At 50.5% G+C, this 19,825-nt stretch overlaps 2 protein-coding genes and 1 pseudogene across 12 annotated transcripts in view; all 3 read left to right on the forward strand.

Moving 5' to 3' along the window:
• Window positions 1-4,730, forward strand: part of CERCAM (cerebral endothelial cell adhesion molecule) — a 28,034-nt gene extending 23,304 nt beyond the window's left edge. For all 4 annotated transcript variants that reach the window (XM_081067773.1, XM_081067772.1, XM_081067775.1 and 1 more), the window contains 7 exons: window positions 34-110; window positions 217-323; window positions 1,207-1,339; window positions 2,684-2,811; window positions 2,975-3,178; window positions 3,591-3,843; window positions 4,208-4,730. In XM_081067773.1, the coding sequence (XP_080923899.1) occupies window positions 34-110; window positions 217-323; window positions 1,207-1,339; window positions 2,684-2,811; window positions 2,975-3,178; window positions 3,591-3,843 (902 nt within the window). In that variant the 3' untranslated portion in view covers window positions 4,208-4,730. The remainder of the gene's footprint in view (window positions 1-33; window positions 111-216; window positions 324-1,206; window positions 1,340-2,683; window positions 2,812-2,974; window positions 3,179-3,590; window positions 3,844-4,207) is intronic.
• Window positions 4,731-6,082: 1,352 nt separating this feature from the next.
• LOC308505070 (peptidyl-prolyl cis-trans isomerase A-like) lies at window positions 6,083-7,079 on the forward strand (annotated as a pseudogene). The gene is made up of 2 exons: window positions 6,083-6,093; window positions 6,405-7,079. The product of its transcript is annotated as a peptidyl-prolyl cis-trans isomerase A-like (transcript).
• A 4,443-nt stretch (window positions 7,080-11,522) lies between these two features.
• Window positions 11,523-19,825, forward strand: part of ODF2 (outer dense fiber of sperm tails 2) — a gene marked incomplete at its 5' end in the record, with an annotated part of 29,135 nt that continues 20,832 nt past the window's right edge. Inside the window, 5 exons of one of the 7 annotated variants that reach the window (XM_081066341.1) lie at window positions 11,523-11,686; window positions 14,581-14,671; window positions 15,216-15,328; window positions 15,564-15,717; window positions 15,991-16,116. In XM_081066341.1, the coding sequence (XP_080922467.1) occupies window positions 11,523-11,686; window positions 14,581-14,671; window positions 15,216-15,328; window positions 15,564-15,717; window positions 15,991-16,116 (648 nt within the window). Of the gene's footprint in view, window positions 11,687-12,957; window positions 12,990-14,580; window positions 14,672-15,215; window positions 15,329-15,563; window positions 15,718-15,990; window positions 16,117-19,825 lie in introns of those variants that run through there. The other 6 variants (XM_081066342.1, XM_081066339.1, XM_081066340.1 and 3 more) reach the window with 6 other exon arrangements.

The raw sequence follows: 19,825 nt of genomic DNA on the forward strand, positions 1-19,825 counted from the left end.
GGCACTCATGATTGGGGGTGCTTTCCTCTGCAGTGGATGGGCCCCCCATGTGGGCCTCGGCTCATGTGTCCCGGCCCCCAAAGAGTCCCACCAAGATGGGATTTGATGAGGTAAGTTCCCTCAGCCTGCATGACTGGGGTCCGAGGTAGGCGCACCCCCCCCCCCTCGCCCCTCCCTTGTACCCATTCCCTGCACCATCTCCCCTGCCTCTTCCAGGTCTTTGTCATCAGCCTGGCCCGCCGGCCGGACCGCCGTGAGCGCATGCTGAGCTCACTCTGGGAAATGGAGATCTCTGGGCGGGTAGTGGATGCTGTGGACGGCCGGTGAGGCTCCCTGGGGATGGGCCCCGGGCAGCTGAGGGGCAGTGTGGTCCATCGATGCTCCTTAGGTGTGAGAAAAGCAGAGGAGTGAATGAGTTGAATGACTTTCCTGTTTCCTGAGGTATTCAAACAGGGCCTGAGTAATTCTGTCTCAGGGAGCCCCAGGGTGGACAGAACCGGGACAAGAGACTTTCCTTCAACCCACGGGAGGGAGGAGAGTATGGTGGTGAAGGCCCAGATCAGAGGCTCCTGGGCTTGGGTTCCACCTCTGCCCCTTAGCAGCTGTGTGACCTCGACAATTCACCCCCACCTCTTCAGCCTATGTAAATGGCCAATCAGGGTGCCTTCCTTTTAGGGGTTTGTCAGGGCTCAGGGAAGATTTAGCCAGGACCTGACACAGTACGTATTCCACAAGTTAGGTGTCTTCATGTATATTATCAGGGTTATTCTTCTCCATCCTGAACTTAGGTCCCTAATGGGTGGGGTGGGAGCAAACCAGTCATGTTCCCCAGGCGAACCTGGGGTTATGGGGTTCCATGTGCCCGCTGCTGTTTGCTGCATATGCCCCCAGCCTTTCTGGCCATAGGATGTCCATCCTTTGCTTGGGCCTCTGCCATGTTCCCCTACATTCATCCTAGGGTGCACCCCCCTCAGGCCACCTCCCACCTTCCCATGCTGCCACCCTCTCCCCTGAGGGTCACCCCTGCCCAAGGTGCCTGCGGTTCCCCTGATCCAGTCACTGATGGCTTCAGGCCACATGAAGTGGTAACAAGGCTGAAACCTCCCTCACACTAGACTCCAGTGTGACTGTCCTCAAACACTGGCCAGGTACTCCTGGCCCGGTCCCTGGTGGGCACCCCTCACCCATTACACTCATCACCCTCAGGACACTCAACAGCAGTATCATGCGGAGCCTCGGCGTGGACCTGCTCCCTGGCTACCAGGACCCCTACTCAGGCCGCACGCTGACCAAGGGCGAGGTGGGCTGTTTCCTGAGCCATTACTCCATCTGGGAGGAGGTAAGGACCCCGCACCCCACCCGGTAGGCCCATGTCCTCAGGGAGAGCAGGGGTCACCCTCTTCACTCCTTCAGTGATTAACAAAGACCCGGCCAGCAGTTTTAAACCTCCCATGTGCTCAACCCTACACCTTATTCGTTCGACAGTCTCTATTGAGCACCTACTGTGTGCTAGGAGATATTCTGCTCTGAGAGTATAGGGGTGAACAAGAAAATGCAGCCCAGGCCCTCCTGGGGCTCAGGGACCAGAGGGGAACACAGAAATCAGGAAAGAACTAAGCTTTCAATGGAGGGGAGGTGTACAGGCTATTGTAGTGTGTGGCCTGGCCGGGACTGTGGGCCTGGTACAGGGGCAGGTGGGCCTAGCCATTGACTGGCAGGGAGAAGAACCTCCTTAGCAAAAGAAAACAGTGGGCGCAAAGGCCCTGAGGCAGGAAGGAGTTGGGTGAGTTCAGGGATGGGAAGAAGAAAGGTGTCCTCAGCACTCCGCCAGAAAGCCTCGGCCCAGAGCTGGGTGTGAGGGCTGCTGAGAAGCTACTGCTCGGACACTGCAGGAAGGACCGGGGTCCCTGAGAGGTCACTGCCTGGACAGTGGCCCCCAATGGGTGCCCACTCCAGGAGGTGGTGCACAGACTCACCCCTTGTTTTTATTTTCTGCTCTAGCCCAAATATATAGATGTGAGCTTATATTTCTGTTTGTTTTCTACTGTCTCCGAACAGATTGAAGGATGATGTATATTTGATCGTTTACTGAGCTAATGTCATGTTCTTTTTACATTTCCAAAAGTTACAGAGAGTGTTTTTTGTTAGGGATGTTGGGGACTAGGGTCTCCCCCACCCCACCCAGCCGAGCTTCCTTTAGGAAAGCTCAGGAGGCCTGAGTGAGGACCCGGACCCTAGAGTCTAGCTAGTGCAGGCTCAGATCCCAGTTCTGCCACTGCCTGGCTGTGTGTCCTTGGACAAACGAGTTTGCCTCTCCATGTCTGTCTCCTTACTGCCGTACAGGACCATCATGTGTGCTGCCTCCTGAGGGCAGGCAGGCAGTAGCCCTGTGGCCCCGGGAATATGGTAGCGCTCAGTGAATGCAGCATGGGTTCCGACTGCCATCATGAGTCTATTTGGAGAGCTGGATGGGGGGCCTGGAGGGCCTTGAGTGCCAGAGCGAGGCATTGGGATTTCAGTCCCCAGGTGGTGGGAGCCCTGGCAGGCTCTGGAGCAGCTGAGTGATGTGACCAGCACTGAGCATCAGCACATAAGTGAGGCCAGGGAGAATGTCAGTGTTAGCCAGGTGGCAGGGGACAGCCCGAATCTAAAGAACCATCCTCTACCCCACTGTGTACCACAGGTGGTTGCCAGGGGCCTGGCCCGGGTTGTGGTGTTTGAGGACGACGTGCGTTTTGAGAGCAACTTCCGGGGGCGGCTGGAGCGGCTGATGGAGGAGGTGGAGGCAGAGAGACTTCCGTGGGACTTGATGTAGGCTGCCTGCGCCCCAGAGGCAGGGAGAGGGGCGGGTCTCTGGGGGTCTGCCTCCTGCTTGGAGCCTTCCTTCCCCCAGCCTGGCCCTGGAGGATGGGGTTGGGGGCGGGGTCCTGCAACACCCCATAGTGACTCCTGGGTTCCTCGATGTCACCTGTAGCTACCTCGGCCGGAAGCAGGTGAACCCTGAGGAGGCAGTTGCCGTGGAGGGGCTGCCGCACCTGGTAGTGGCTGGGTACTCCTACTGGACACTGGCATACGTCCTGAGCCTGGCAGGCGCCCGCAAGCTGCTGGCCGCCCAGCCCCTGCGCAGGATGCTGCCTGTGGACGAGTTCCTGCCCATCATGTTTGACCAGCACCCCAAGTGAGTCTCAGCTGGGGGCAGGGCAGGCTCAACCCCTCCCCACGTCAGCAAGCAGTAAGTCCCCTGGCTGGGCAGGTGGGGAGACTGAGGCTGGCAAGGTTGAGTCACTTCTTCCAGGTCACTAAGGGGTAACAAGAACCCAGCCTCATCCTGGAGTCAGACCAACAACCTCGGTGTCAGTTCTCTGCTGCCTGGGTGGTTTTTAGTCAAGCAACTTCTCTGTTTTGAGCCTCAGTTTCATCATCTGGAAAATGGGGATAAGAGAAACCCTGCCTCTCATGTTTGTTGTGAGGTCTAGCTGGGGAGGGCAGTGAGGTGCTGTGGACAGGTGAGGTGCCAGGCTGCAGACCAGCATGAGGTCTGCGTGGAGGGGCTCATCTCAGCCTCCCTGAGCTGTCCTCCTGCCTCTCAGTGAGCAGTACAAGGCACACTTCTGGCCCCGGGACCTGCGGGCCTTCTCAGTCCGGCCCCTGCTTGCTGCCCCCACTCACTACGCGGGGGATGCAGAATGGCTCAGCGACACGGAGACATCCTCACCCTGGGACGACGACAGTGGCCGCATCATCAGCTGGAGCGGCTCTCACAAGACCCTGCGCGGCCCCCACCCGAACCTGGCTGGCAGCAGTGGGCACAGCCTCCATCCCCACCCCAGGGATGAGCTCTAGGTGAGGGCAGGGCTGAGAAGAGACTCCCAACCCTGTGGGCCTCGCATTTCTCTCTTCTATGGCTGACTCTGCGTCAGGGTCTGTTTTCCCCTTCCTATTCTGTTTTCCTCTCTCCCTCCTACTGGCTGTCTCTGTCTCTGTATCCTTGGCTGTCTCTGCATTTCTCTTTCCACCTCTAGAACTCTCTCTCTGTCTCTGGCTTTGTTTCTTTGTATCTGCTGGTATCTCTCTCTGTCTCTGATTCTGTCTGTTTCTGCCTGCCTCTGTCTCTCTGACATCTGTGTCTGTTTCTGTGTCAGCCTCTAACAGTCTGACTCCTCCAATTCTTGCTATTTTTCTCCTTTTGCCTGTCCTGTCCCACCAGGTCCACGTGGTGATTCCAGAAGAGAGCCCAGGAGCAGGCCATAGCTGTCCAGAGAGCAGAGTTGGAGATTGCTGGCAGGAGCTGCCACCAGGAACCATAGACCCAGTGGAGACCTGGCTGCCTCCTTAGGCATGGTCACTCTGCCCTCTGGCCCCATCTTACATCAGGAGAAACCACTCAGAGATGGTCCCCGTCCCCGAGGTCATGTAGCAAAAGGGCAGGGATGGCAGCTCTTATCCTGCTGGGCTGACTCACAGCCTGGGGTGGAGGAAAAGAGGGAGGCTGTCTTCTGTTTCAAGCTGGGCAGACATAGGAGCCCTGCCCTCCCTGAGGACCCAGCTATTGGGACCCCTCTGCCCCCTTCTACCTCCACCTTAGTCCCCCTGTCCCAAACTGGATGCCTGGGTTTCACCTGCCAGGGCTCACCCTCTTCCCTGGCCAATGGGAAGTGCAGGGAGGTGGACCCAGCACACAGTAGGTCCTCAATAAAAGCCGGCTGGCATTTGCACTTTACATTTTTTAACTCATGGCTGAGCCTCTTTGCTTGTCACTAGGTCTGGGAACTATGGATGAGATGAGCAGTTAGAGAGGAGGGCAGCCTGGAGGAGGAGGCAGGCCCACTGGGCATCAGCTGCTTAGTCTACTTGTTGGTAAATGTGGGAAGAGAAGGAGCCCAGCGCACAGTGAATGCCCACCCTGGGACACACATGGCAATCACTGGCCTCACCTTGCTGGTAAGGATGGGCCTAGGCTGGACCCAAGGCATCTGATGCCTTCAGGAGTGGATCTTCACTGGAACCCCTCAGCTGGAAGTGGGTGGGGAAAATCCAGGGCTCCCTTCTTGCCTGAATCAGCGTGGTGGCCAGGGCGCCCTCTGCTGGTAGGGGGCCGATGGTGGGGAAGGGAGCCTGGGGCATTTGGAATCTGTTCCTGTGCGGTGGTGGGTTACCAGCCCCAGCTCCACTGTCTTCTGCTTTTCTGCTTGTGAACTGCTGGCCTGCCTCCATCCTCCTGCCTGCCGCCCCTGTCAGGCTTCTGGGCCTAGCAACTATCTCCAGTGCCTGCACTCAGGCAGCTGGAGGGGGTGGGGAGGTGGCCCCTTGCCTTGGCTGTGGCTGCCTTGGCCAACGCCGGCACAGGACTGGGAAACCGGCAGCTCCAGGTTTTCTTTTTCAGAGGAGCCCCTCTTCCATGGCAGCCCCTTGACTTGGTCGTGTAAGCACCTGTGTCCTGGCACAATCCGACAGGCACCCCCTAAGGCTAGGCTACCCTTCATTCTGGCCATGAGGTCCAGCTGGCCTGGCCTTGGTTCCCGAACCTAGCATAGCTGTGAGAAGGTCTTTGGGCCAGAGCTGTGGGATTGGTGCTTTTGTTTGTTCCAAGAGTAAAAGCCATTGATTCTGGATGGCTATGACCTTGAGCAAGACACTTCTCTTCAGGCTTCAGGTATCCCCTTCATTCTTTAAAATGAACATTTATTGAGCACCTCCAATGGGCCAGGTTTGGGCACTAGAGCTACAGCAGTAAATAAAACTGACACAAAGCAAACAAACAAAAACCCTGACTTCATGGAGCTGACATTCTAGGGAGGGAGACAGAAACAAATAAGTAAATATCAGAGGGTAAATGCTATAGAGGAAAATGAGGGAGGAGATATCAAGTACGATCTGAGAAGTTCACAACTCAGGTGAACAAAGACCTGGAGGAGGTAAGGGGGAAAGCTATAGGGATATCTGAAGGAAGGCCATTCCGGGCTCAGGGAGCAGCATATGCAAAGGTCCTGAGGCAGAAGCAGGGCCGACAGGTTCAGAAGACAGCAAGGAGGCCCGTGTGGCTGGAGCAGCGTGAGTAAGGAAGCGCCAAGTTCTGGAGATGATGGATCCAGGGTCAGGGCCAGAGCAGAGAGGACCTTGGAGGCCATTTTGGCTTTTACTCTGAGATAAGGAGCCCCCAGAGGGCTTAAGGCAGAGAAATGACTTATATTTTAGCATGTTCACCCTGGCTACTAAGGATGAACTAGTGTGTGTGTGCGGGGCGGTGTCCAGGGTAGAAATAGGGAGACCAGTTAGGAACCCATCGTAATAATCCAGGGGAGACGTGACAGTTCCTCACACCAGGATACTGACGGTGGGTGTCGTGAGAAGGTAGAGCGGACAGAATTTCAAGAGGAGAAGAAGCAGCTTTGCAGACACTGAAGCCACTGCTCCCGGACCCGCCTGCTTTGCCTAGCCGGGGTCAACCCCACAGGTTCTCCATTCTTCAACATTGCTGGCAAGCCCTTGGGCCTCATCTCCTTCAAGCTGTTTGCAGACAAAGTTCCAAAGACAGCAGAAAACTATCATGCTCTGAGCACAGGGGAGAAAGTTCATGAAGGTTCCTGCTTTCACAGAATAAATCCGGGATTTGTGTGCCAGGGGGGTGACCTCACACACCATAATGGCCTTGGCGGCAAGTCCATCTACTGGGAGAAATATGATGATGAGAATTTTATCCTGAAGCTTCAGGTCCTGGCATCTTGTCCATGGGAAACCCTGGACCAACACAAACAGTTCCCAGTTTTTCATCAGCACTGCCAAGACTGAGTCGTTGGGTAGCAAGCATGTGGACTTTGGCAAGGTGAAGAAGGGCATAGGTACTGTGGCTGCCGTGGAGCACTTTGGGTCCAGAACGACAAAACCAGTGAGAAGGTCACCACTGCTGTCTGTGGACAACGCTAATGTTGATTTGTGCTTTATCTTAACCGCCAGACCGTCCCTTCCACAGCTCAGAAGAGCACCCTTCACCCACAATTCTTTGGGTTCCATGTTTTCCTTATCTCCCTCCAAGTCTAGCTGGGGTCAACCCCACAGGTTAATTATGAAATAAAAATGAAACAACAACAACAAAAAGAAATTGAAGATGATGCCAAAGTTTTTGGCCCGAGTTACCAGAAGAATGGAACGTCCGTGAACTGAAATGGAGAAGACTGTGTGAGGGGGCAGCGGAGGAGGTTAATTTTAGACGTGTTCATTAGAGATCAAGGTGTGCATGTCAGGTAGGGGTTGGATGTATGAGCCTGGGAATCAGGGTTCAAGTCTGGACTGGAGATGGAAGCTTGGAATCCGGTCCTGACTCAGAAGTCCTGGCCCCCATTCCACCACTGGTTACCTGGGCAGCTGGTTGAAATGCAGATTCCTGCCCCCTCCTATCTCCATGCTACACGGTTCTGGCTCACTAGGTTATGGGGGAGGTCTGACTGTTTTTGAATCAAACCACCCCAGGTCATTTAGAGAACTTGACAAGTTTGGGAACAACTGCTAATCTGCTAATTCTCCGTACAGTGATATTTACTTTAATGATGTTTGAAAATGTAAACACAAATAAATGGTGATGGAAGGAGAACTGATTCTGGGTGGTGAACACACAATGGGATTTATAGATGATGTAATACAGAATTGTACACCTGAAACCTATGTAACTTTACTAACAAATGTCACCCCAATAAATTTAAAAAAAAAGAAAATGTAAACAGTTGTGTCACCACCACTACAATGCAGACGTGGAAATACATAATTATATACCACCAGCACCACCAGCACCACCCCCCCGCCCCGCCATTCCCCTGTGCCACTCTGCAGTCAATTCCCTCCTCCCACCCCAGTCCCTGGAAACCACTGACCTGTTTTCTGTCCCAATGGTTTTGCCTTTTCCAAACTGTCGTATGGATGGAATCATACAGTATGTGGTCTTCTGTGCCTGTCTTCTTTTATCCAGCATCGTGTTTTATTTTGAAGTTTCATACAAAGCTGAGCTTTAATATCTTCCCCAGTACTTTATACTATAGTTTCTAATCCTAATATGTATTATGAGGAATGTGTTATGAAATTTTCATCTAGACTACCAAATACCACCTGGCCCCCCCATGCCCTCCAGACTCCTCAAGGTAGTAATAGTGTGCAAATACCTTGGTTTTCTATGTATGCCCTGCTCGGAGGAAGGTTGGGAAGCCTTGCCCTGAGGTACACTGGCTGCTTGGAGGAGGCATGGATGACAGAGAAAGTGAGCAAGTGGGGATGGGATCAGTGGGCAAGAGCTGTGTCTAGTAACGTCCCTCCTGGAGGACTGCTTCTCATCTGCTCTGTCCCTGACCCCCCGGTTGGTACAACTATGTGCAAATGAAGAGACAAGGGGCTTTCCTATGAGTAAGTGGCAGTAGCTTTGGGGCATTGACTGTTTGCCTGCTCAGAGAGATTTTTGTGTCCTTTTGGTGTCACAGCCAAATTATAAATGCTGAAGAGCCCTTCCTGGATGGTGGCAGTCTCTGCAAACCTTGGTCTTAGCAAAACTGTGGTCTTGCTAGCCACAGCATGAGTCCTGGGGGCAGAGAAGGCTGGTTTGAGTTGCGTCTTGGCCCTTTCTAGCTCTGTGACCTTGGGCAAGTGTCCTGACCTTTCTCTAACCTCAGTTTTCTGTTCTGTAAAATGGGGTTGACACTTGTGCCAATCTCACTGGATGTCGTGAGGATTCATGAGCTAATGAGAGTGGCACGGTGCCTGGCATGGAGAGAGTCCAGCGCTGATGGTCACTGGCATCACGTGACCTTTCAGACAGTGACAGAGTGAATCAAGATGGACTTGGGAAATCTGCCCGAGTCAGAACAAGTTGTGGGGGGCTCTGGAAACAGATAACCTAATTTCCAGTTTCCCCTCTGCACTTTAACTGTCTGTGCCACTTAGCCAGGTCCTTTTCTTCTCTGTAAAATGCCCATTTCTCCCTCTGAAAATGAAAGGGCATGATAAGATTTACCCTCCAAGATCCCTCCCGATGGTGTGTGGGAAGTGGTTCTCAAACTTTAGAGCACACCTGAATCACCTAGAGAAGCTGTTACAACTCAGATTGCTGGGCCCCACCCCCAGAGTTTCTGATTCAATAGGTCTGGGGTGGGGTGCAAGAATTTGCATTTCTAACAAGTTCCCTGGTGACCCTGATGCTGTTGGTACTTGGCCCATGCTTTTAGAACCACTGGTTTGGGCAACCGTAGAACCAGGACTGTCAGCTGAGCCCAGCATCCATCAGCCTCAGAGGCCCAGGCCAGTGAGTGGTCCAAGAGGAGCCAAACCTTGATAGGGCAGGGGAGAATTCTGTCTCCCAGCTCTTCCTTCTCCCCAGGGCAGTGCTGTGGCAGTTGCATCAGGCCCCTGGGGAAGGTGCTCCTGGATGGAAATAACTGATAATCGGGCCCTTGGGTAAATGGAGAGTCTGGAGCCTGAGCTTGAGGACTCGGACCCAGAGCTGCAGCTGCTCCTTCATTTGTGTTTTTTTCTAACTAACACAAAAAACCCATGTTCATTGTTGAAATTTAGAAAAACAGAAGGAGAAAAACAAAATCACCAGTGTTAACATTTTGAGATAGTGTCTTTTGGTTTAAAAAACAATTAAGTCTCTTTTATTTCTTAAGCTGGGCGGTCGCCTCATTAATGTCTATTCTATGATATGTCTTAAAACAACATCTGCACTATGTTATGGGCAGAATTTTGTCTCCCACAAGTTTATATATTGAAGTCCTAACCCCAGAACCTCCAATGTGACCTTATGTGGAAATAGGGTCGTCGTATATGTAATTAGTTAAGATGAGGTCGTATTGGAGTAGGGTTGGCCCCAACCCAGTATAACTGGTGTCCTTATAAAACGGGGAAATTTGGATTCAGACACACAAGGAGAATACCATGTGTAGACTAGAGTTCTGCTATCAAGAAACTATCAGAAGCCAGGAGAGAGGCCTGGAACAGAACCTTCTCCAGCGCCTTCAGAGGGAGCACGGCCCTGCTGACACCTTTATCTCAGACTTCCAGCCTCCAGGACTGTAAGACAATACATTTCTGTTGTTGAGGTCACTCATTTTGTGGTACTTTGTTATGGCAGCCCTAGCAAACTAATACATGTTACATACCCACATTGGGCAGAAAAAAAGGGGGGGGGGGAACCACACAGGCAAACTCTTTCACCAGGTGTGGAGGGAAAAGCTTTAATCATTTCATTTGGTCTGGTCCTGTTCGAGTGGTCAGCCATTGGCTCCTTGAAGACTGGTGGGATATGTTGGTCTAGTGTCCCTTGCACTGGGCTTAGGACATAGTTAGGAGTTAATATTGCTTCAATGAAGGTGGGAACATTGACAAACCTGTCGTTGGGGGAGCAAGAGACATTTTACAGAGGTGTTTCACCTAGGCCTGGAGGCAAGAAGTTTATCTTGCGCAGCAAGAAGGACAGCTCTTGCTCTGAAGGGGGGACTTGAGAGTGGGGGAAGACAAAGATGAGGGAGGGTGGAGAAGGTGGAAGGAATCCCGTTCCATAGCTTTATTTTTCTCTAAGAAAAAGGAGAGTTGGATATGGCATGGGGAAGAGGCAAAGGTTTGGAAAAGCCACAGTGGGGAGGTGGAGGGGTCCAGGGACAAATAGAACAAGTGCTGGGCAGTGGTAGGGCTCAGCTGAGGGTGGAGGCAATGATTTGTGGGTTTGGTCTTTGCGGAGCCTCAGATGACTGGGTTCAAGGGATTGGGGAATCCATCATTTATTCAACAGGGAGAAAATGAACAGGTCAAAGGGAGGGGAACGCTCCCTAACACTGAAGACTGAACCTGGTAGGCATTAGATTGCGAGAGCAAAGCAGAAAAGCAGGTTCTATTTGGAGAGGGGGCAGCTGGAATTTAAAATTTCAGGTGAACCAGTTGTGTGACCCTGGGGGTGCGTGGCTGAGGTGCGGGGGAAAGTCATGGAGATGAGCATGTCAAGGAACTGGAAGCCAGGGTTGGCCCTGAGGATGTTCAAGTCTCCCAGAATCCCGGGCGGCACCGTGGGGCACGTGACAGCCCCTCATGATTGGCTGACAGTGAAGCATACTAGTTGAGAAGATGGCGGCAGAGCGAGAACCTCTTTGGAGTAGGTCTGTAGACACAGCGGCATTCAGTATGCAGGAGGGCAGTGAGGAGCAAGGGGAATTCGGACCCTTCCTCCTGTCTGGACAAAGACAGGGGGGATGTGGAGGAGGAGAGTCTGGACGGTGCGCAGAGGACGGCTCCCTCTCTGCACCAACAGAGAAGTAGGGACAGGGCTGGATTTCCAGAAGCAGGGTGAAAATGGCGGTGGGGTTTAACTGGGCATTGAACCGTGGGGCTAGCCCGGGCAAAGTCCGCTGGTAGCGTCGCGCGTCTCCATGGCGACGGGCCGCGTGGCCCGAAAGCGGGCGGAGTTTCGGGCGGGGTGGGGCATCTCTGTGACGCCAGGGGCTAGGCCTAAATGGCGAAACCCGAGAGGCTCACGGCGGGGTTTGAACTGGCCAATGGGCGAGCTGCCGACCGGGTGTCGGAAAAGGAGGCGGAAGCGGGGAGGAGCCGCCGCCGGAGCCGGACTACATCCGCCACGGCGTCTCCATGGCACGACCCTGGCCACCGACTTCAACGACTTCATAAGGAGGCGTTTCTGGGCGCAGCCGTGTCGCTCCTGGTGAGAGGCCTCCGCTAGGCGGGACCCCAGGCGCTCCGGGGCGCGCCGCCGCCGCTGCCCGGCCCGGTCCCCACGGGCGGGATGCCCCCGCCGGGGTTGCCCCCGCCTGCAGCCCTCTGGCGCGCTCGGCCAGCTCCGGTCAGAATCTGGACCCCCGCCCCGCGCACCGGCGCGGGCCTCCTCCCGCTAACGGGCGGGCCGGTTGCCTCCATCCTCACCTGGCCACCGGCGGGGCTCGGCTCGCGTCTCTGCTGCCCTCTGGCAGGGCTTCGCTCTTCTCTCTATGGGCAGAAACTGGTTCCCTCCTGCCCGCTGGTGGGTGGTCGTCCCTTCTGTCCGCCGACGGAGACTGGCCCCGCGCCCTCTAGCCTGCCGGTGGGCGTCGCCCCGTCCGCCCTTCCCTCCCCGCGGGCCTGGGCACAGCAGTTATTTGTCCGCTCGTTGTAGGTAGCGCTGCCCCCGGGGCCCGCCTCCGGGTCCCCGAACCCGCTGGCTGATTTGCCCTTCCAGGGGACCTCTCTGGGGTCCCGCCCCGCTCCCTGCACAACCCGGCGTCTAACCCGCTCTAACTCGAATGCTAGATCCCAGAAGCTGCTGCTGCGCCAGGGTATTTTCCCTCCGCAGTCGGGGTTACCTACTAGCCGCGGAGCGCCCCTTTATCCCCGGAAACCTCCGTGCCTCGCTCCTTCAAATACTATTGGTCCTCTCCGGGTATCTCTATTAGACGGGAACGCCCCTTCTCCTAGGAGACAGTTGCCCTGGTCCCGCCCAGAATATACCCCCGCTCTTACTGCTCCCTGCGTGGGTTCTGGCCCTTTGGGGCCCACTTGGGCCCTAGCGGTTCTCTCCCGCCCTCCACGAAAGCCAGCCAGCACCTCAGGTTTTACCCGTGGTGGCCACACGCCTTCCCTCCTGGGTGGGGCCTGGGTGTGGTGGTCCTTTAGCTCGAAGTTCCGCAGCCCCTTCTTCCCTGGGGAGGGGAGCTCCCACCGCGTCCCCCTACCCGCCTACTGGCCTCCGTCACACGGGTCGCTCAGCCTCTCCTATCTCCCCCCACTTTGGCAGGACAGTTGCTGTGCGACTTGGACAGTAGAGAGGAGCGCCTCCCAAGTTTTCATCCAAGTGCCACCCCCAAAGCTTCCACCCTCCTCCCCCTCAGAGAGGACGTTTGATGCTGGGCCCCTGAGATTCTCATTGACAAACCCCTCTGGGTCCCCCTGAGCAGAGCCTGCTGACCCAATTGTCCACCTTTGCGGCTTTGATGCCTAGTCATGTCTGCCTCATCCTCAGGCGGCTCCCCCAGGTACTGCCAATGTGGGGGCCCCTCCACTGGAGGGCAGGGAAAGGTGGTCAGGGGCCTCCAGGTTGGAGGCTTCTTTTTCCAGCTTTCCTGTTCAGTGTACTGAAAGTCTGGACCAAAATATTTGGAAATCATTTTTAACGGGAAGGAGGAAAAAAATTCAGACACATGATCTCAGCTCTGCCCCCTTATCTCCCTCCCTCCCCAGCTGCCCCAGTTCCTGGTAGCAAATAGGCTCACCATTGTTGTTTCAATGGATTACTAGGCGTAGATGGTTTTTGAAAGGAGACCAAGTGAAAAATAACAATTATACAGCAGGTGGGTGCAGCAGTTAGCAAGGTGTTGATGGAGTCCAAGTATTTGATGGGAATCCCAGTTGAGGGAGAGAGGTTATCCACGTCTGCTGGCTTCTAGTGAACAGAAATGTTCTAAGTGAGGAGGGGGAAAAAATCTGCTCAGATTCTGTATTCCTTGGCTAAATGATTACTGTGTTTCCCCAAAAATAAGACCAATCAATCAGCTCTCATGGAGCAAAAGCAGTGTCTTTTGGAGCAAAAATTAACATAAGACGTTATATTATTTAGTATAAGATCTGGTCTTATAGTAAAATAAGAGCGGGTTTTATATTAATTTTTGTTCCAAAAGACGCATTAGAGCTGATTGTCCTGCTAGGTCTTATTTTCGGGGAAGCATGATGGTAGGGCTCAGTATTTTTTCTTTTTTTAATCAAGGTGTGGTATACATATAGCAAAACACATGCTAAAAGGCGCAAGAATTTTTATATTGCATTTTTATGTTGCATCATTTTCTCCAAGTTATTTGTGGGGAAGGTAAAGTCATATTTTAGTGTTGTCAGGAGGCAGTGGGATGGATCGAATGAATTTTTCAAGTCCCTTCCCATCCTGGAATTCTCGGATGTACTGCTGCCAAATTTTGGAGATTAAATGGTTGCTCTATTTGCAAAGCTGGTGATGGCGCTGTTTATGTATAAGCAGGATGAGTTCCATATGGTATACAAACAAAACGAAACAAAAACAACCCTGCTTCTTAGAAGCTTCAGGAGTAGCGAGTAGAATATTTTAGGAAATAGTAAGTTTTCATCCTATTAGTTGAATGTTTGACTGTTGCTTTTATCTAGTTGAGCCCCAGGGACTTTGTTCCTGAGCCTACTGCTCTGTCTTTTTATGTCAGTCTTTCACTGAGTATTTCTGCGGGGCTACCTCTGCTCTGGGCAATATGCTGGGCACTTTTACCCCTAGCCAAACTAGTACCTTGGCTGTTGCTCACGTGCTGCCTGCTTTCTGTCACCTGGCAGGATGACAGCTGGGCTTTTCAGTAAAAGGTCACAATACGTGTGATGCGATGACAGGTTAAGAGGCCAGCCCTGCAAATGCCTATCACCCCAGTTTCCATCTCACTGCCGGCACACCAGGCCTGTTTGGTGCCTCGTGTAAAAGGTGCCACATGATTCCAGACTGGTTCTCCTAGCTGTCAACTTGTTACCCACCATATCTACTATAAAATTTCAGGAGATCTACGAAATAGAAGAGCCCTAATTTTCTGCTTACCATCTGGTTTTTGTGCCTGGGTGCAGGTTTCCATCGTGTGGGAAGAACGGAGTAACAAGTCTCACGCAGAAAAAGGTCCTGAGGACACCTTGTGGCGCACCCAGTGTGACTGTGACGGTAGGTGACATGCACACGTGCACGCCCCCGGCCTGCAGCTCTGCTCAAGCTGCTTCTGCACACCTTTTCTGGGAGCTGCCTTACCCTGCTGGCACCACTGTGGCCTGGCACTCTGCTAGGTGCCTTCATGCAGACCTTGCTGAGCGACTGGGTGGTTGTTTTGTTTGTTTTTGTTTTTGTTTTTTTGCTTATGGTAAGGCTGCCAGGTATGAGGAGGTTGTTGTAATCCTACCAGACAAATTTTAAAAGTCTTTAGAACATATTTAATGTGTTCTAAATAATAATAATAATAATAATAATAATAATAATGATGATGATGAAGAAGAAGAAGAAGAAAATAACAAAAGAACAAAAGATTGGGAAGGGATAGGCGCTGATGGTGGGTATGTAGCTGGGGTTTTACCTTGCTTATATTTTCTTTAGAATCCATAGAACCTTCTTATCTCGGCTTGCTGTTTTCATCGTCTCTTACCTGCCTGGTGCCTGGTTTATTTTACGCCCTAATCATTTTGTGTTTCCTGTGCTAACCGCATGCCCGGTTTAGATTACGGTGTGGAAGGATTCACCTGCTTCCCAGCTGTGCTGTGCTGAGTCTAAGGAGGAGCTCTGCATTCCAGCAGGCTGGGCCAGAGAGCCAGCTCTGAGGACCTGGGCCGGGTTTGGGCTCTTTTGTAGAACCTGCAGATCTTGCAGACCCCCTCTCTCAGCTGGCCCTGGATCTCTGATGGTCTTCAGCTGGGATCTCTGCAGGAGCCTGCTGAATGGCACTCCCACCTTGGTTCCTGCCTGCATGCCAGTAGTTAGTAGCTGTCCTGCTCGCTTGGTGGCTAGGCTTTCAGTGGCCCCAGAGACTGTGAGCTCTGTTTTTTATGCCCAGTTTACTCATCCACAGATCAACCTTTTTTGTGTTGTCCTCCCCGGCCTGCCAGAAGCGAACCATGAAGGACCGCTCTTCAACTCCCCCCTTACATGTTCATGTGGATGAGAACACCCCTGTCCACGTCCACATAAAAAAACTCCCGAAACCGTCAGCGACCAGCAGCCAGGTAGGAGCATGCCAGTGGGGCAAGGTGAAGGCTGTGGAGCAGGGTGACGCCTCCCCGCTCAGCCTCCTTGTGCTGCTAACTCCCAAGGTTTGAGAGACATTCGCTCTCGGAGGTCGGCTGCCTAGTTAGAAGGTAGGCAGGACTGTCATCCAGAAATGACAGCAGAAGTAGCCTGAGAAGAGGCTCCCCTGCAGAGTTGGAGATGGACGCCACCAGAGTGACACCACAGCCAGCTGTGTGGGGAAGTGACGCTGGGTTTGTCCCTTTCCACAGAAATCTCATAAGCGCGGAATGAAAGGGGACACCGTGAATGTGCGGCGGAGTGTCCGGGTGAAAACCAAGGTACCTTGGATGCCCCCTGGAAAGTCACCTGCCCGGCATGTGGGATGCAAGTGGGAGGTAGGCTCGCTCTGTTCAGGCTTTTCTTCTCGGACTGGTCAGGGTCTAGCAGGCCTCATACTCGAGCTGGTAGGACTCGGGGTCGACTGTAGCCGTTAGACACTTTCCAGTAGGTCCTGTTTACTGAGCGCCTTGCTAAATCCTCGAAGCACGTGCATCTTCTGTGGTAGGTCCTGCCCACCCCAGATGCAGAAACCAAGGCCTGGAGAGGTGATGTCTCAGAGAAAGGAGCAGAACTGGAGTTAGGACTCAGGGGTCTCATTTAAGAGGCTGTACTCTTGGCCTCTAATTTGTTTGTGAGGAGCCACATGTCTTTTCCCATGTAACTGTGCTAGTATCTAAAGTATAACAAAAAACATATGTGCCAGAGTGTACGTATCCAAGAAAGCATCGCCTCTTCTGAAGTGGTCACCATAAGAGACCATGTCCATGTTCCACAGATGTCATCAAAGCCACTTTTGGAGCAATCTGCTAGGGCATAACAGCCTTTGGTATTAGTTGTCAAGAATCCAAGAGCACTGTCTCTTTTTTTAGCCTCAACATGTTTTGCTTGTCTGTCCATCCATCCATCTGTACAGTAATTCCTGCACATTTATTGAGACTTGTGCCAGATACTGCTGGGCGCTGGGGTTATAGCTGCAAACTGACAGACGTGCCTTCCTTCTCCTTATATTCTAGTCAATTGCAGTGAAAAACTCAATGATAGGACAAGGCCTTTTGGTCATGTTTTAGACAACGATCTCATTATTTGGGACAAGTCAAGGACTTGAGGTTACTTTAAGATGCTGATACCTGATCTATTGTGAAAGATTCAGTCTTTTTCTGATTACTTTTACTGATTACTTTTGAAATTAGGAAAAAAAAAAGTAATTACTCTGAAGTTTATAGTAATACTTCATGGTTTTCACTCCCTGATTTATCAATTTGTCCCAAAGAGGCAAACGGAGTATGGAGTATTATTCTAGGGAATAAATGAGAACTGTTCTGGCCAGTATATATATATGTGTGTGTGTGTGTGTGTGTATATATACATATACATATATGTATATGTATAGTACAAGGAAGATTGGAATTCAAATGATGTCTTACATTTTCCCCCATTGGGGATCTCACTAATAAACAGTGAAATGTAAATTAAAAACTATATTTTAAAAACAAAAACAAAAGTTGTTATTTTTATTGAGTGGAACAAAGTTGAAGAGATTACAAATATCTTGTGTTGGCAAGCATACAGGGTGTCAACGAATCTTTCTGGACAGTTCTAAGAGGATCCCGAAACTGATTGAACTGTGCTGGAGGCAATTTGGCAACATCTATCCAAACAGTGATTCTATAGTTTAGCACTTAGGAATTTATCCTTAAAAAGTCAAAAGTCACAGAAGAGTACAGGGATCTGTGTTTAAAGATATTTGTTATAGTATTGTTTGTAACAGAAAAATTGGAAGCAACCTGAAGTCTATCAGGAGGGTATTGGTTAAGTTATGATACATCCATACAATGGAATATCATGGAACCGTTTCAAAGATTGAGGTAGATATTTACACATGATAATGAATCACGGAGCCACACAGCATGTAGAGTTTGGCCCAAGTGGTGCAGAAAAGGGCACTTATGTGGCTATGTGTGTATGGATATGTTTGTACGTGCATAACGTTTTCTGGGAGGATATACCAGAAGTGGTAAGCGGTGATGACCTCTGGAGTGTGGGAAGCTCTTAATGGTTTATTTTTTTTTTTATGGTCTGCATGAATTTCTTTATAACAAGCATACTATGTTTTATAATTTAAAGTGCTTTTCAAAAAAGTGAAAAGACTCAGTGATTTTCAAAGTATACATCAAAGTTATGCCACTGTGGAAATTGACGGTTGTTGACGTAAGTTGCTAGGAGCTGTGGTCCCCTCTGGAAAGCTCAATGTCTCTTCCAGTCCTGGGGCCCCAAGATCCTAGAAAAGGAGGGGCCCAGAGAGGTGACTTGTTATCTCTCAAACAGTAGCTCTCTTTCATGCTAGTCCTCCTCCACTTTCCAGGGGCCCTCCATGTGGCTGGGAGACCCCAGCCTGGCCCTTTTATTATGGACAAGAGAGAAAAGACCCTAGGAAGAGGAAGTTTGCGGTAGAGCTGGATGTGGACCCCAGAAGCTGCTGCGTGCATATGGGCATTCTTGTTTTTTTTCAAAAAACCCTTCTGATACATAAGATTAGCTTTGAGAGAAAGAAGGTCTGGGTTTTTTTTCTCTACCCTGTTATTAAATAAAGTGACCTATTCTGAAAATACAGAAAAATAGACAATCACCTATAATTATCCTGTTCTAACATGCCCGCTATTAAGTTTTACAAACTTTTTTGTTGAAAAATGTAGGAAAGACACATCAGAAATGTGTTGCTTCAAGTTTTTCGAAAGATCTGTGTAACCATCACCCAGCTCAAGAAACATGTCACCAGCTTCTCTAGAATATCCCCTCTGGTCCTATTCCTGTCACTACTGCCCCCAAGGGTAATCACTGTCCTGAAATTAATATTTTGGTACTTTACCATCACTGTTCACTATGCAGAGTTTTTTTCCTATATTGTTTCCCCCCCCACTCATTATAATCATAATATCTACATATTTTCCCATTATCCTTCTTTTGAATATTAAAAGTCACTTTTTTCTTATAAAAACAATGCATAGTCATTGTTGACAAATTAGAAAATCCAAATCAGTACAAGGCAGACCTGTGATCCCATAACCCTGAGAAGATCCATGTCATGTGTAGGTAATTGCATGCCTTCCTAATCTTACGAACAGACTCATTCTTTTAATTTTTGTAACAAGGGATCATATTTTACTTACCGCATATATAACATTCTTTTTTTTTTTTTAACACATTTTGACTGTATTTGCATTGCACGCTATTTTTTAAGTCAGTATTCCATTGTGTATATATTTGTACTATTACATATTTAACCAATACTATCTTGTCAAAGATTTATCTATATCCTTGCCTTGAATTTAAATATTGATTCACATTCTTAGATATTCTTGATAAATTCCTAGAAATAGAATTGCTGGGACCAACGACACATGCATTTTTCAAGTTGTCCCCTATAAGTCCTACTTGCTTGACATAACAGTTACACCCTTATTAAACACTTCCTTTTATTCCTGGTAACCATGATCTTTCCTTGGAAATTGGCACAGAAGGTCATCCGCCTCGGCTTAAAAGGAGCGAAGAACTGTACAAATGATGAGAAGTAGCAACTACTTAATGTGCTAGAATAAATTTACAGAATGAGCCAAGTTGAATTTATCAAAACCCTTGGAAACCCTGGTTCCCCAGATTATAATATCGTCCTTTCTGAAGTCTTAAAAGCAAAGTGTTACACAGTTTTACATAAACTTTTCTGAGGGGCACAGGCATGTAAAACAATTTTTTATGCTGATGTATTTAAATGTTTTCCAGACATCGTACTATAGCATATTATTCATTATGCGTTTCTAATAATATTTTTCTACGTAACCAAAATAACAACGATTAGTCCTCAAAACTTTACTTCTTAATATCATATAATATCTGGTCCATATTCAGATTTCCTCTTGTCCTTAAAATACCTTTTACAGAGACTTGTGTACCTCTGCAACTACCCACCATCATGCGTTCATATTTATTTCAAAGACTTTTGACATATTTTATTTCTGCCCTCAGTATATGAAAACATCCCTTGCTTTA

Source organism: Rhinolophus hipposideros, assembly GCF_964194185.1.
Source record: "Rhinolophus hipposideros genome assembly, chromosome: 11".
Classification (NCBI taxonomy): Eukaryota; Metazoa; Chordata; class Mammalia; order Chiroptera; family Rhinolophidae; genus Rhinolophus; species Rhinolophus hipposideros.